Raw genomic sequence first — 15,960 nt, 5'->3', positions numbered from 1 at the left:
TAATTTTCTTCTGAGGTACGGTTTTGTTCTATTCAACTCAAAAGAGACCAGAAATTATTTCAGAAGCAGTAGGAAAAAGAACTGAAAGTTTATTATTATTAGCCACAGCCTTTCGGTTATTGCACTTCGGAGATGCATGAACTAGGAAACAGCACACTGAAGTTCATGAGCAACTGCTTTAGAAACGAGTCTATTTTACAAATTGTAAATACTTAGTAGGAGGCTGGCAGGAACAGATGAGATTTTTATTGAGAATTGAATGTGCTCCTTTGACAGACAGCCTGGGGAACGTTTGGATACTGTGCATCTGGAGTGATGTACTGTGACAGAATACATGGTGTAAGTGGTGATCATTTCTAGCAGGCTAATTAGAACTGCTCCATATAATTAGAAATTTCATCTGATTGCTAAAAATCACTGGCACTCTCATCCTACAGTTATCACCAAATGAACGTGTTGAAAAATGATGAATACTGCTTGTTCCTAGGTGGACTAAATGTAGCAATTTCTGAGAGAATCGTCAGAAAAAAAGTATATATAAAAATGGTGTATGGAATTTACCAACAGATTAAGAAAATTATGTAAACAATAAAGATGATGCATTTTCTTCCAGGAACTCAAATCCACCTCATGTTAACTACTCGGCTGCATCATTCTTTTCTTGTAAGTAAACATTTCAGCCCATAAATTTGATTAAAGAAAATTCAGACCTATTAACTTCAAAATGAGTAACAGAGTAAGTATTCTAAGCTGACATGTAAACAAGACAGGTTAAATAGGAACCTGCTCTCTGCTCTTAGCCCTGAAGTCCTAGACCGGCACATGGAAGTCACAGAAAGCACTGAACAACAGAAGGAAACCCTAAAATACCCAAATTAGTCCAGTTCATACAACAAGGAATTCTGAAAGGTGACGGCACAGCAGGTTGTGTGATCCCTAATGACCCGCACGCTTCCATCCTGCGCGTCCACTTCTCGGAGAACTGGCGAGGCTGGCCTGCAGTCCGAACCACGCTGGTTCGCCTGTGCGGGCTCCGCGCACGCGGCTGCGTCACCCCCTTTCGTTTTTGCCTGCCCTTCCGAATGTAGGCCTGCTTGTTTGTCCGAGTCTGCGGACACGGCAGTTTCAGTTGTTGTGAAAGCACAGTCGACATCTGGTTCGCTGCCCTTAGCTTTGCCAGGAATTGCTGAACTGGTGTCAGAAGGTTCAAGCTGCAAACAATGGTGTGAACTACAACCTATTTTTCCTATTGTTTCAGCTGGTACAAAAGACGTGGAAGTGGCGGTGGTTTCCGTAGCATGTTGTTCTTCAACGGTGTCAGCTGCAGCACAGTTAGTTTCTGTCTCTGGTTGGAGGTCGGCGTCGTTCCTCTTTTCAGCGCGATCTCCTCCCGGGCCGTTAACTGTTTGGGCCTTTCCACCTTGTTCGGAACGAGCTGCCTCCTGCGGCTGCTGCGGAAACAAAGTGTTTTGTATTTAAAACTGAGCACACAAAAATGCTGTAAAGACAGGCCAAGCCACTCACTTCTAGGACTTGTTTCTCAAACATCTACTTCCAGAAAGCCAAGTCAGTAAGGTCCTGGGGTTTTCCTGATCTTGTACGGGGCATGGGAATGAGCGTTAGGGAGGTGGTTTGCTTCCAGAGGGTTTCCTCCGCAGTAGGAAATGCTGCTGGGCAGCTGCCAAGTGATCGCGGTGTATATCGTATATCGCAAGCAACGGTGGAAAAAAGGCAAGTCACCACACCCCGGCTCTTGTTTTCCACAGCTGCGTGGCTACAGGATTAGCCGCAGGATCTAAACTTACCTTGCAAGAAGTGTGCTTTAGCCTTACGCTTAGGAAACGACAGGAGAGGTTTTGCGGGTAAGAGCTGTCTTTCTCCATCTGTGCCTTAATCCAGGAATCGCTCCCGTTTGCCGTGGGAGAGCATTAGCTCTGAAACCTGATGCTGTCTAAACAGCACTTATCCAATTTCACTGTTAGCTATTGACTGCTTCAGCAAAAACTTGCAGGTAATTCGCGTGTCTCTATCAGTGCATAGTCTGGAGCAGAAAGGGATCGATCCAGAGGTGGCTCAATTCATGGATTCGGAGACCGCGCTGCTCTGACACTTACCCAGCCGTCTCTGACCCCAAAGCCGCTCCAACACTAAGTCCTTCTCAACACTCAGTGTGTATGAACGATTTAAGATATTTGACCTTCCCTTTCTGAGGTACAAAAACATCCAAATGTGCTCTCCAAAAATCTGAATTTTAATTTTTTTTAAATGTACAGTCCACACCAGTTATAAAAGTTAGGCCAGTGAAGTAAGACTGGAACCACTGCCTTTAGAGTAAGCTCCGCAGTCCTCCAGCCTAGCTCCAGAGGTCACGCGCTGTATCTGAACTTGTTTTGCAAGCAGCCACGTACGTGGTGCCTATAGCTGCACTCTCTAGTTTATGTCCGCAGCTATAAGCTGATGGCCCCTGCGTGTTATCTTTCCGTTAAGAAAAGTTTTAAATACATTTCTGATGCAGCGTCTACCAGCGATCCCAGTCAATTTGGGGGGGGGGGGTCTACCTCACATTTTCCTATTTCCTAAACGAATGTTTTGTCTTCTTCTGACAAACAGAAGGGAGTAAAGAAGCTGTGGTGGCTGTGTCCCCGTGCACTTAATAAACAAGAAAGAGATATTCAAATATTCTTGTTTTTAAAATAGAAGATGAAGAGCCGAGAGAGCTAATTTCTGTTTCTACTGCTGGTGCAAATTTCCCAAAGGATTTTTGCCAAGTTCTTTAACCTTTGTCCTATGTTGTAAAGGGAGGCAGTTTTAACGCCGGGACAGGCTCCGGAAGCAGGCTACCTTATAGGCTTTATATAGACAGGATGACTGAGGAAGAAGGGCAGTCTGAACGATGCCTTAAACATTACCAGCAGCGATTTCGAGGTCAGAGTTTAAGGTTAACAGTGGCACATTTAATTACCTACACAATAGGAAACCACCAAGTATTCAAGAAATTATTACACTGAATAAACATAAAGAGACCCAGCTCTTCGAAAGCCCTCAAGGCTTCCTCTGTCTTTGTGGTCAGGCAGAGAGTAAAGCAGTGGGATTAACCGAGCACCCTCCATCCATCTGAATGAGCCCTTTCCACCTCACGCCCCCAGCAGTTTCTCCGCTCTCCTTCCCTCCGGATCTCAGGGCCCTAAGGATAAGCTCTGCATACCCTGCGCCTGCCACTGCAAGTATCCGTGCAATGGATGGAAGCCTTTAACCGTGGGCTCCAATACGCTAACCCAAACACGTATCTAGGAAGGACATGGATTATCCACTTATTTCCATTTCAAGAAAACTCCGGTTTTGTTCCGACGACGGCTGCCCTGATTTGTTTGCAGCGTGGGGTCATCAGCTCTGCCCTGGCAGCCCTTGCGGTCCCTCTAAATGATAAATACTGCTCAGTTACTTAGTCGTTTTTGTTTTAATGCCAGTGAGGGATTTAGTGCGTGGATGCGTTCTGTATTCCTGAAAGAAGAAAGCACCGTCTTTAATGACAGAATCACAGCTCTCCATCTTCCCAGTGAAACATAGGTGGTTCCACTCCACTGCTCACATTAAACGGCACAAACGTGAACCTGTGTTTCTAAAACCCGACATACTCACAAACACGCCCCTCTCTACAGTCTTCCCTGCTGAATCGAGACAAACCAGGAGCGAAGCTGTTCCAGTCACGTGCGATGCTGCCTTGTTAAAGTACTGCCCATCAGTCAGCAATGTGTGCTGCTGCCAGCGAGATCCTTACCTGTAACCTGATTTGACTCTTGTCCTCAGTAACATCAAGTACTTCAATTAATGGCTGCCTTTCCGGTACTGACTCTTTGCAAAAGGAAGGGCATAAAACAGTGCCGAGAAATCTGTCAACGTTTTCTTCACTGACAAACAATCTTTCCTAAAGAAAAGAAAAAAAAACAGGTTACGTTTCATACGACACTTCAGCGATTCTGGAGCAAGCAGCCCACTGAAAACGAAGCCAGAGCTGCTTCCCACCGCAGCTTTCACAGCGGGCTCACCTCTAGTCCCAGATTTAGACAGTCGGAAGTAATGAGCTGAAGTGAAATTGAGAAACAGCGTTCAGCTCGTCTCCATGAGCAGCACGCACCTGCATCGCACGCAGAGGACGGTTAAGGGGAGCGTACGTTTTCCTGGCTCAATACAGGATTATTGCACAGATTCAGAATCCCCCCAGAGGAGCGGTTCGCAACAACATGGTCCCGCTGCCCTCACCTCTTCTAAAATCAGGGAGAAGTTTTACATTTACGCATTTGTTTCGATGTCTTGCTTTAGGAAAACGCAAACATCTCACTGGACTGTAATTCCAGCACGTTTGAATCCTCAGGTTTCAAGATCAGCCCTTGTAAAGCAAAGACTATAAAATACACACAGCAATATCCGTTTCACATCTGTCTACGGAGGCTTCTCGCATCTGCACTTAGGCAAGAGTAAATACCAGCGGAGAGAAGCGGAGAGGTAACCCACAGTTAAACATGGCAGTCTGGGACATGTTTTAAGGCTCTTAATATGCAGTTCACAAACAGCGTGAAACGCGTTGCTACAGGTCTTAAATCAGTTACAAGCATTAAAGGTCCTAAAAATATATCCTGGAGGAGCTGTTTCCTAAGAACGACGGTGCTTGCCCTGTTCTCATGTTCTTCCTAAAACATTGGTTATAGGCTGCGGTTAAGGACAGACTTCAATGCAGCAAGACTGGATATTCAGTCTAAGCCGGGGTGCTACACTTTTATGTTCTGTGTATTACGTTTCCTGTTTAACGATGAACCGTTTAATTAGCAATAGGAGAAAAACGTTGCAAACCGCCTTTAAGTAATGCTATTACATCTCTCATTCCAATTCTGCTCTTCTGTCAACCCAGTGAAAGTTAAATTCAATCACCTCTGACATAGTTGGGACTCAGAGGCAAAAAGGCAAATCTGAACTTTTTTGGCCCCCTGCAAGGGTAGCCTTATGCACATCCAGATGCCGCACGGTGTCTCAGATACAAAATTTAACTGCCACCTTTAAAAAAAATCCCGCAAGGGAAAAATAAAATAGCTTCCTAATTCTGCGATATGCAGATGAGAAATCACAATATGGAAAGTCATAACATACTTGGTGCTGGTTTTCAAAACCACCAGATTAGATATTAATTTTCTATCCGGAAAGATTTACAATCCAGGCAAACAGCCGACAAGGGATGCAGAGAGAGTTTGCGAAAAGAGCAAACTGCAGCACGGCCACCCGGACTGAAAAGCCTCTGGCAAGAGAAATGCTTGCGTTTTTGCACGCAAAGCCTAAAGACGGTTTTCCCTCGTGCTGCTTCCTTTCCTGCGTGCCAGAGAGGGAGCTCCCTGGTGCTTTAGGCTTGCAGAAACACTCCTACGTGCCTTTTTGCTTGCTTGCTTCTGCTTGAAAGACGCCCAGAGTCGCTCACCTCCCGCTGGCGCCGCAGAGCTGAAGCGCAGGTGTCCGGGTGCGGACGGGGGCGCAGAGCGGAGCGGAGGCAGGAAGCCCGCGCGCCGCTTCGGCTCCCGCGAGCCGCAGCTTGGCAGGGCCCGGGGCAGCGCGGGAGCCACCTTCCCACCTCCGCCAGCATCGCTGTGCCCACGCACAACGCTTCCCTCCTGCCATGCTTTCGGCACGCTGCGGAGCCAGGGCGAAAGGGAGCCTGCCCCCAAGCACACCAAAAAAAGACAAAAAGCTCCCGAAACACAGCTGTCCTCGCTCAGCTGAGAACTCTAAATCCCATGCCAGCAATTCAGCTTCAGCTGGTGTGTTCCTGCTCTGAAAGTGAAAACAGGAGGCGAAGGAGGGAACGTTTTCCCAGAAGCTGGAGACTCCAACTGAGCGAGGACAAGGCGAGCCCAGAGCTTGTTACTATTTTTTCCTCCAAAATAACCGTTACGAGATTTCCACATCTCAACACACAGCTTGGGAGAAGGAACGACTTTGTTTTTCAAGGTCTCAGCAACTTTGCTTCCAGTTTCTGCTCTCTCATCTGCTGTCCTTACCACGCGCAAGTCTCTTGGCCTCCACTTCTCCTGCGCAAAACGGGGATAATGATCATTTTTTCCTCTGAACTGGTACTTGTTTTGTCTAGAGAGAGCCTTTTGTAAGAGGACTATCTTACTGTGCGTCCGTGCTCTTACTAAAATTGGTACCCAGTTGTTAATGTCTATGTGGAGCGCTACAGTTAAATCGCAGGTGCGGGAATCTGGAGAGGAGATGCTTTAAAAGACAAGAATTAATGAAATGTTTTCTCTGTGCCAAACTATAGCAAGTTTCTCTCTTAAATCACGTTGTCTGAATTGATTTTAACCACACGCTCGCTTGCAGGAACTGCAAGGCTGCTGCCTCGCAGGTTTGTGCCGCGACGCAACAGCTGCCGAGCAGTAACGAAGGGAGCGCTGCACCGTGTTTTAACGCGCGGCTTCCCACAAAATGGGCGCACGGTCTCACGGCAGCGTTTCTGAAAGAGCAGGGGACAGTTTACGCAGACCGAGGCCCCTTACGACCGCACGGGAGGCCTGAAGCCGCGAGGGTCTGGCTGCACGCGAAGGGCTGCCGGTGCCTCTCCAAGTCGCTCGGGCGCGCCGAGGAGAGCGGCGACCATCGTCCCGAATGCAAACGTAGCTTTGCGCTTTGGCAACAAACCCGGTGAATCTTTCGGAAGGGTGTTTTTTTTTTTTCCCTGATTAAAAGCAAAATTATTTATTCTGTTCACAGCAAATCCTGTTAAAAAACTAAAATGCAATGGAAAGTCTATTTATCGTGATTTTACACGCAGGATGGAAAGTTACAGTTTGTGACGACGTTCGTATCATTTTGTCCAGTTACTACAAACCAGCTTTATCGGGTTGAATAGCAACTTGACACCGTATTCCCAAAGCACTGCGCTTACATTTTAAGTAATAAGTATTTAAAATGTTATCACAGCAGTGCCCAGTGGCCTGCCATAAATCAAGGTATCGTGAGCTGTACGCCCAAGCAGTGCTGTTTGTTATCAATATAATGATCGTCATTAGCCTGTTGAGACAGCGAGCGACTGCAACTCCGGCTTTGCATTCACCGCGAGCACACACCGAGGCGCTTATATTACCGCAGATGTTATCAAAGCACAGACCTTGGCAAAAAAAAAAAAGATTCAGGAATATGTTTTAAAACCTGTTTACTCTGGTTCAGAAGGGCAGCAGAGGGCAAGCGTCCACAGAATGATTTAAATGACCCTGTAAAATAATTCTTCAGTTTTAGACAGTTTATTTCCTGATATTTATGATAGTCTCGGAGCAACTTGGAATTTAAATTTATTCTTCCCCATACATACCGTCTTCCGCTGTTTGGTACACACTCATTTTTCCTTGCGACTAAACTGAGATCAAATTAACATAAACGTTAGCACAAATGACTTTGGTTTCTAGAACGCTTCGTCGTTCGAAAGCGTCTTCCCAGCCTGCGCGCTTGGCACGGCGCTGAGCGCGCGCGGCTGCGGCAGAAGCGGCGGCAGCCCGGGGGGGGGGGGGGGTCTCGCCGTGGCCGCCCTCCCTGAGGGAATGGCTGTTTTACGTAATTTTAGCCCGACTCTTTCATTACCATCCCGAGTAACCTCACACACGGACTGCAACAAGCCTAAAAGCAGGGCAGGTTTCAGGCTTACGTTATTTGCATGTCTTTTACGGTGAAACGACGCCAGTGCGAAAAGGGACGTAGATCTGCAGCTCTCCTGGCCTCTTGGTTTGGACAGTCCCACTGCAAACCAGCTCGGCATGAGAACGTGAAGCTCCTAGTTTGGAGGAACGAAAGTAGCCGTACCGGCCTGGAAACTTTTATAAGCTATTCACGGCTGCAAAGATTAAGCAGTTCAAAGGAGGCTTCGACCAGCTTAATCAGTAGGTTAATAATGTTTCCTGACATAACTGTGCTCTGTATACATACACTATTTCCATAAGGCATCTAGCAATTAAAGGCTAGGCAGAAATGAGTTTGTTTTATAGCAGAAACAAACTAATTATGATTTTTAATGTAGTTTGGAAAAGAGATTGCTTCCAAAAAAAAAAAAAAAAAAAGAAGAAGGCAAACAATACATTTGTGCTGTTCTCCTTTTCTGTCCTTCTCTGACCTCCCAACACAACTTGCCAAGAGTCCTGAAACACTGAGCACAGAATTAACCGAACCAAAAATAAACATTTGTAGGACTAAGCGCAAAAGTCCTAGTCTCTAGCGTCGTCTTCCAAGAAGTGACCTTTAAGCACAGTACACTAACGCTCTGCAGTATTGCATAAATTGAAAATTAAAACATGGATTGAAATGTTCAAAGGCGGCTCGCAACACAACCCGAAACAGCTTGGAAATAATAACAAAGCCTACGTGCGACAGGAAAGCCAGCCAGACCACGCCTGATCTCGCATTCAGGTGGGATCCAGCACTTGCGCGCGCTCAGGAACGCATCCTTCTAAACGTTCTCCATAAAGATGTCAGCGTATCACAAAGCAATTCCCACAAACAATATAACACGTGCTTAGTCTAAACCATAAACAATCAGGAATTTTTAGTATGACACTTTCCGTATTGTTAAATCAATGCCAATCCGTAGCAAAGCAGAGGAAACATTCGGAACCCCACAGAGGGTTGTTTGCTCCTCAAAGTCACCTCAACGCGAGACAAATCCCGATATTCTCCGTAATACAACAGGGGCTTTTGTTACAAGAGCATTTCCTTGTTCCTCCTGGAGCAAAGGAGAGGTTCGACATTGTATAGCAATGACAACAAAACTGAGAAGTTTCTCTGTGCCACCGTATCCAAGGAGGTTAAATCTTGTGATTGGGCTCCCGAGAGATAAATTACACATGAGAACGTGTATGGACTACGACGGAAGGGGGGAGCACGAGTCCCCGCGTAACCACGTTGGTTTTGCTTCAAACGCATCGGGGATCAGTGGAAGTCAGCGATTCCCTCCCCCAAAGAGGAGTACTCTAGGATGCAATCACTGAGCAGAAAAGCATACATCCTGGGAATAAAATCATTTCAGTTTGCCGAGAAGCAAGGGCGGGCAGGCGTGCGGATCGGCAGGGGCGGGAAGGGCCTGCTGAATACACTGCGGTTATTACTTCAACCCATCTTTTTCCAATCAAAGGAAAATGAGCACACATGACCCAAAATCGCAGGCAGAATTAATTATCTGCCAAATGCGTTTCACATGCTGAGCCTACAAGTCTGAAGAATGAACTGTACAGTCCAGATACACCCAGCAGAAGACTGGTTTTTACTTCTGTTAAGAGTCAGGCATTTAATCCCAGGAGACCGAGCATTAGAAGACAGTGCTTTAAGGCGGAATGATTTAAGTCTTTGTCAACTCCAGCTCTGCCTTAAACAGGACATTCTGGGACACATGGTTCTCAAAAACCTTGCCTGGACGCTTACAGATTTTATTAGTGGTTATTTAACTCTCAACCATTCTTTTTCATCATTTATTCCCCAGGCTCCGTTATCTTAAAATGGTGACTCTCTAAGGCTGGGGCTTCCCAGGCCTGAGCTCTCAGGATTTAAACAACTGGAAGTGAGAAAGGCGGTACCGGATAAACTGCAATAAAGGAGCAACACCTACCGCTGTTTCCGTCAAGGCAAAGAGCAGAGGGTGATTCTGGCGGCGAAGCTGGGTGGCGTTCTCAGGTCCTGGGTCTCTCTTCCCCCAGGAAACCCAGAGCCACGAGGCCTCCAGAAAGACAAACTTCTTGGGGTCTCTCATACAGTGTTCGAGGAGAAAGGCCAGTGATGAAGGATAAATTTTAAGCCCCTGAAATATAAGTGACCCTGGCCTAAGAAGTCCAAGTTAGGGAAATTTTAGTTTTATGGGATTTCTGCTCACCGTAACAAGTGGGTAGATGTTATGGTTTGCCCAAGGAGCGAAACTACTCAAAGAGGAAGAGAAGCAGCGGCTGGAGATGCTGATAAAAAGTTGTGTCTCGGAGTCAGAGAGCTATCGCACGGGAGAGTGGGAAAATCAAAATGAAATCAAGAGCAATCAAATGAAGGAATACCTGCAATGACACATTAAAAGTCTGGGGATGGAGGGATGACGACTGTTGTACTGTAAAGATCTGCTGGATGTAAGCACTCGCTTTTGCTTGGGTGGGAATTCAGACTGTTCAGCATCTATGGAAACTGAGGTCTAAATATATCATCTTTCAGCACAGGGATTTGAACGTATCTAACTTTACAAAAAGAAAACCAGTCCTTGATATTCTCTTTCAAGAATATTGTCTTAAGCACAATCTAAACTCATTCTTCTGCCAATACGGGTATCAGACCAATTGCTGACAAGAAAAGAGGCTAGTGCAGGAAGAGGAACATCACCGGCATGCAAGGCAGGACTGTGCAGTTACCAGCACCGTTATTGCACATGCTGATCTAGGCGCAGGCGCGGAGGTAATAAAAGCGAAGCGATGCATGCTGCACCACATCCTGGCCCAGGGACAAGGCTGCTGAAGACATGCATTCTGCTCATGCAGCGCACAACTACCATAACACGTTTTCCTGGCCGTTTGGCAAGTTAATGGGAGACAACTACACAGGCAGCGTGGCAGAGTATTGCAACAGCCACTGCGGTGAGAGCTGCCACGGCGTCGGGCAGATTTCTGAAGCAACTAACCCAGCAAGGAACCTGTTCCCAGCGGTGTGAAAACCGCAGCATCCTCCTGGTCTCCAGTAAGAAGCAACTTCCCAGAAGTTACCAGAATAGGAATTTCGTATCCGTAAGAAAATACTTGCCTCTTCTTCAGACACTGTCCACTATCCTCTACCGATGCTACTGGGGGAAAAGAGTACAAACAAGGGAACAACAGAGCAGCTGGGAGGTGGAGGTTAAAATTCCTGTTCACCGAGGACACTGGTGCCTGATGCAACTCCTTGTAGATCTGGATGCAGAAAATACACCTCAGATCAACAGAAACAGATTCAGAACAGAAAAATACCAGAAATTACAGCAGAGAAATAAAAGAAATCAATAAAAGTAGAAGAGAGGCTGTCAAGAGCAAATAGTTAATAGACAGAAGACAGCATATAATAGTAGCTCTAATTAAATATTAATTTTTCTCACTGCACTCTGAGTGAATGCAGTTATCAGTGCTGGCACAGACACTTTGGGGAAATAGCACAGTTAAAAAAAAAGCAAACAGAAGAAATAACTTCAGATTATCTTAAATGCTTCATTTTGCAGGCCTGCTATCCAAAAGGACTGCACTTCAGAAGAAGTCAATCTTTTTAGTCTGCTACATAAATTAATAGCCTGTTACTGGTTCCCAAACTCCTTTTCCTCTTACTCCACCCAAAACATTTGGTAATATATAAGTTCAGCATATTTAAAAAAGTTTAACTCACAAAAAGGTGATGGATGGCCTTTTAACAACTTTCAAAAGACATTTCCCCAGTCACATTAATGAATGCACACACCGAACACCTTAATCATTAGACTGAGATCAAAAGACGCAAAAACAGTAATCAGTCGCAATCACACTATTGAAGGCATTTTGCAGCAGAATTTCCTCTTCCCAAACTGAATTCACTGCTCTCAGCAATATCCCCATGTAGTCACAGAAAGCTGTTTTTTTCCTTAAAAAACGTAGAACTTTGCTACAACAATTTAAAATGATAAACACTAACAAAACAGAGTATTGCAAGGATGTCTCAAACCACTGTATTGTCACTACATTACTGTTTCTGCCAAACTTTGAGAAACTGCAGCAGGTCGTTAGACCCTCCGGTAACGAGACCGTTAAACTTACATGTATGTAGGCCTGCATGCCATAAAGCAATGAGAAAGCATGCTGACATGCACCACGACGCATGGTAAGAGATGGAAAAAGCAGTTAAAATGCCTTTACTTCCTATAAACACGTGCCCGCTGTAGCTCTGCAGAGAGCAGGCAGCAGGGTGCCCGGCGGCTGCTTTGACATTGCATCGGCCCCCAGCACTCGCTCGTACCGATTACCAGCGATGCCACATGTTCCGTGGTCCCACTTGCACAGACCTGCAAGCTCCTGCTTCAGTAAAAGCGAAGGAAAACGCTTTCCAAACAGTTCAGGTGGCTCTTAATATTCTCTCTTCGTCTGCGGTACTTACCTGAAGCAATCAGCTCCTCCTTCGGAGGAGCAGCTATCACAGGAAAGCGAGGTAGCCTCTACTTAGGCCTGCTGAATGAGAGATAAAATGTGAAGATTCAGCTGCACATATGCTAACTGGACACAAACATCTCCTTTGGGATTATACAGTGTTTTCTAATTCTAGGGTTGGAGCAATTACTGCACGGCAAGCCACCATCCCAATACCCATGCTTTAAGTCAGCTTTCTGGACTTGCACTGTCACGGTACGTGATCCAAACTGTAAAGGATTTTATTGCTCTCAGGGCTGAAAAGTTACACGAGAATTATGCTGTCTTAATCGCTGTTCACAATAAGTTTTCTGAAGCACCGAGATCACACAATAACGTGGTTCTCCACAAAACCTCTGTGAATGCTTCTCCATAGGAAAAGTGCCTTGGCACGAGCAGCTCTTTGGGGGGGGGGGGGGGGGAACTGCCAACTCTCGCTAAGCGTTGTTAGCCAGATGTGGTACGTGCGCCAAGCTCCTTACGTCACAGGGAGCATTCACGGCCTAACAACCCATAAAATAATAAAACATATAAACCAGAATCATATTCAGACTAGTAAGAAGAGAGAATAAAGAACCAGCCCAACAAAAGGGCAATCAACAGCCGACTGTTTGCAGTCACTCTTTTCCGTATTACTCTGGTTGAGCTAATAGGTGTTTCTCCAGCTGTAAAAGGGGAATTCTGTCCTGAAATACAGGGAGATGGGTCTATTCCACTCACATGCCTGCATTTCGAGAAGCTGTATGTACGTACATATGCTTGTATTACAAACATCTGCTTGTTTTTCATGTGAATACACTGCATGTGCAAGAGGGTCATTCGCACGGCCTACAAGATTAAAGCTAAGCCTGCAGAACAGGCCCTGTTTTCCCTCATCATCAAAGTTTTCCTAGAAAAGCCCGCTCAGGAGGCGGAAGTCTTTTCAACCCCAACTCTGTGACAGGACCTTTGCGCTGCTGGGAGGAGGCCAGCACAAATAAGGTCCTTCCACTTAGCCCAGTAAGGGCTCTCTGCAGGGAGCAATTTCCACCACTACCAACTTCTTTTGATCTTGCGCCGATAACCTAACAACTCCCCAAGGCGACCGTTCAGGCGCAAACCCAGCCAGCGGAAATCACGTACTTCAGGGAAGCATGGGATTCCCGGGAGCGCGACGCCCGCGCCCTGCCGCTTCCAGGTGGTTACCTGCAGCACGGAGGCGTCGAGGCCGAAGCAGAGCTTCTCCCAGGGCCCGGTGCTGCCGGGGGCTTTGGCGAGCGTGATGGCGGCGTTGTGGGCAGACACGTCGACGCTGGCCTCCGCGGGAGCCAAGCTGTTCTCTGGAGGGAACTGTAGGAAGAGGGCGTAGGCGCCGGCGCAGCTGGAGAAGCGGAGGCGGTAGTGGTGGGCGCCCAGGTCGCCGCAGAGGCTCTGGGGCAGGATGCCGGGCACCTGCAGCAGCAGGGTGACGGAGGCCTCGTCCTGGCGGCACTGGAAGGGAGGGCACAGGGCAGCCCCGGGGCTGCCGGCGGCGCAGCCCGGGGAGAGAGCCATGTCCCCGGGGGCCGCCGGCGGGGCCTGGCTCTCGGGGGGGTCCGGAGGGGGGTCCCCGAGGCCGCACGTGCTCTGGGCCGCACCGCCAGGGCCCGGAGCCGGAGCCGGGGCTGGGGGAGGATCTGCGTCGCCGCTGCCCTCCTCAGCCGCCGGCTCCCCGGGCGCCTCGCTCGGCCTCTCCGCCCCCCCCACGGCGGGCGGCGGCGGCGGCACCACGGGCAGCGTGACGAGGAGCTGCCGCTTGGCCTTGTTGAAGGCGGCGCGCCCGGCGCTCTCGTCCACGGCGTAGGGGAGGCGCAGGCGCAGGCGGTAGGCGGGGCGCTGCGAGTCGAGGCGCAGCTGGCGGCCGCGGATCTCGAGCGCGGCCTGCGCGGCGCAGCGCAGCAGCGGCAGCTCCACGGTCAGCACTAGCTCGCGGGGCACGGGGCTGGGCGCCGCGTCGCGGCAGTACCGGTAGTCCTGCAGGTCCACGTAGGAGCGGTGCCGCAGGCTCCAGCGCGGCGTGGTGGGGCCGGCGGGCCGGGAGTCGGCGGCGGCGGCGGGGCCGGGTGGCGGCGGCGGCGGGGCGGCGGGGCTGGGGTAGGGGTAGGGGAAGGGCGGCAGCGGCGAGTCGCCGTCGTCGCCGGGCGGCGGCGGCGGGGGGCCGCCGGGCAGCGGGCTGCGGATGACGGGCGCCTGCGGGACGCCCTTGTAGGTGGCGCCGCGGAGGACGGTGGCGTTGGCGCGGTCGAGCTGCACGGCGAAGCGGCGCTCCACGGCCTCCAGCGCCGTGTCGCTGAGCAGGCGGCGGAAGCGGGCGCTGCGGGCGGCCAGGCGCAGCGCCTCCGGGTGGAAAACCACGTCGTAGACCAGGCGGCGGCCGCCGCCGCGGCCCAGCTCCTCGCGGCCCGGCGCCAGGCTGTAGGGCAGCGCCCAGCGGAGGCCGCCGGGCTCGGCGCGGGGCTGCGGCCGGCCCAGGTGTGGGTTGCTGCAGACGTTGAGGTAGCAGCGGCGGGTGCCGGCCTGGCTGGTGCGCAGCACGTAGCCCGCCGTGGGGTGGATGAAGCGCACCTCCACGCCGCGCTCCCGCTCCAGGGCCGTCACCTCCTCCTCGTACAGCCGCCGCTGCTCCGGGTCGGCCAGCTCCGCCGCGTAGTCGGCGAGCAGCGCCCGGAACTGCTCATCGCGGAAGGCCCGCTGGAGCCGCTCCACCTCCTCGGCGCTGAGATCCAGGTCCTCCAGCTGCCCCGCGCCCGCCATGGCCGCGCTCCGGCCTGGCCTGGCCGCGCGCGTTGCTGTGGAGACGCTAAACAAGATGGCGCTTCCCCCTACCGGCGCCGCGCGCGTTACCGTGGAGACGCCAAACAAGATGGCGCCTCCCTCTACCGGGCCGCGCGCGTTGCCCTGGAGACGCCAAACAAGATGGCGCCTCCCCCTACAGGGCCGCGCGCGTTGCCGTGGAGACACCAAACAAGATGGCGCCTCCCCCTCGCCCGCCGGCCTCCGCTGTGCGAGGCCTCCTTGTGCCGCCCTCCCCGCTCCTTTGGCCTCCACGGCTTCTTGCTTCCTCCTCGCCTTCTCCCCCAGGGGCGGCTCTAGGCTTCCCTCATCTCCTCCGCTCCCGGCTGCAGCAGCTCCTCCGTGCTCACCTCGGAGCTCTCGTTTTGACCTCGCCTTCCCGGGTCTCGTCAGGGGTCAGGCAGGCTCGAGCCTGACTGGCTGCTGCTGAGGCTCCTCCGTCCATGCCGGGCGCGTTTTGGGCGCTCGCCCGCTCCTGTGAGCGGCTGGAAGAGCTTTTTGCCTCCTTTCGTCAAGCGGGAGTCGAGGTCACGCGCTGAGGGGCCGCTCCGCGGTGTGAGCCGAGCCCCGTGCCCATGGGGAAGCCAGCACTGCCACCGTCTGTTTCCTTCCTCCTGCCCCGCCGCTCCTTTGGCGCGATTTTCCCAGAACAGCAGCCTCCTCCCAGCCTTTTGCAGGAGTTTCAAAGGATCCCATCCTTCCTCCTCTTAGTTTTACTTCTCCTCACCTTGTCTGGCCAGTGGAATCCACGGGCCGAACTGCCATCAGTAATCAACACCTCACCAATCTTCCTTACACCTTCCCAAAGCACAGTCTTAGCCCACCTTTCCAGTGTCTCCTGCAGACAACTAGCCATCAGTTTGACTCAGCATGGTGAAAAGCAAAGTTCTATCTATTTTAACTTCTTAAAAAAAAAATACTTCCTATTTGATTTTGATTCTCAGTTGCCGTCTTTCTATTATGTTGTTCAAATCAA

The 15,960-nt window shown here is 50.2% G+C and overlaps 1 protein-coding gene across 1 annotated transcript; it reads right to left on the bottom strand.

Moving 5' to 3' along the window:
• Nucleotides 1-77: 77 nt before the first annotated feature.
• DNAAF2 (dynein axonemal assembly factor 2) lies at nucleotides 78-15,872 on the bottom strand. Its single transcript, XM_067295204.1, has 3 exons — nucleotides 13,359-15,872; nucleotides 3,779-3,925; nucleotides 78-1,451 (listed from the first exon to the last, which is right to left on the bottom strand). The coding sequence occupies exons 1-3, from the start codon at nucleotides 14,943-14,945 to the stop codon at nucleotides 876-878; spliced, it is 2,310 nt and encodes a 769-aa protein (XP_067151305.1). The 5' UTR covers nucleotides 14,946-15,872; the 3' UTR covers nucleotides 78-875.
• Between the last annotated feature and the right edge of the window lie 88 nt (nucleotides 15,873-15,960).

Source organism: Apteryx mantelli, chromosome 4, assembly GCF_036417845.1.
Source record: "Apteryx mantelli isolate bAptMan1 chromosome 4, bAptMan1.hap1, whole genome shotgun sequence".
NCBI lineage: Eukaryota > Metazoa > Chordata > Aves > Apterygiformes > Apterygidae > Apteryx > Apteryx mantelli.
The sequence above is the reverse complement of the archived record's forward strand: the minus strand, read 5'-3'. Positions and strand labels throughout refer to the sequence as shown.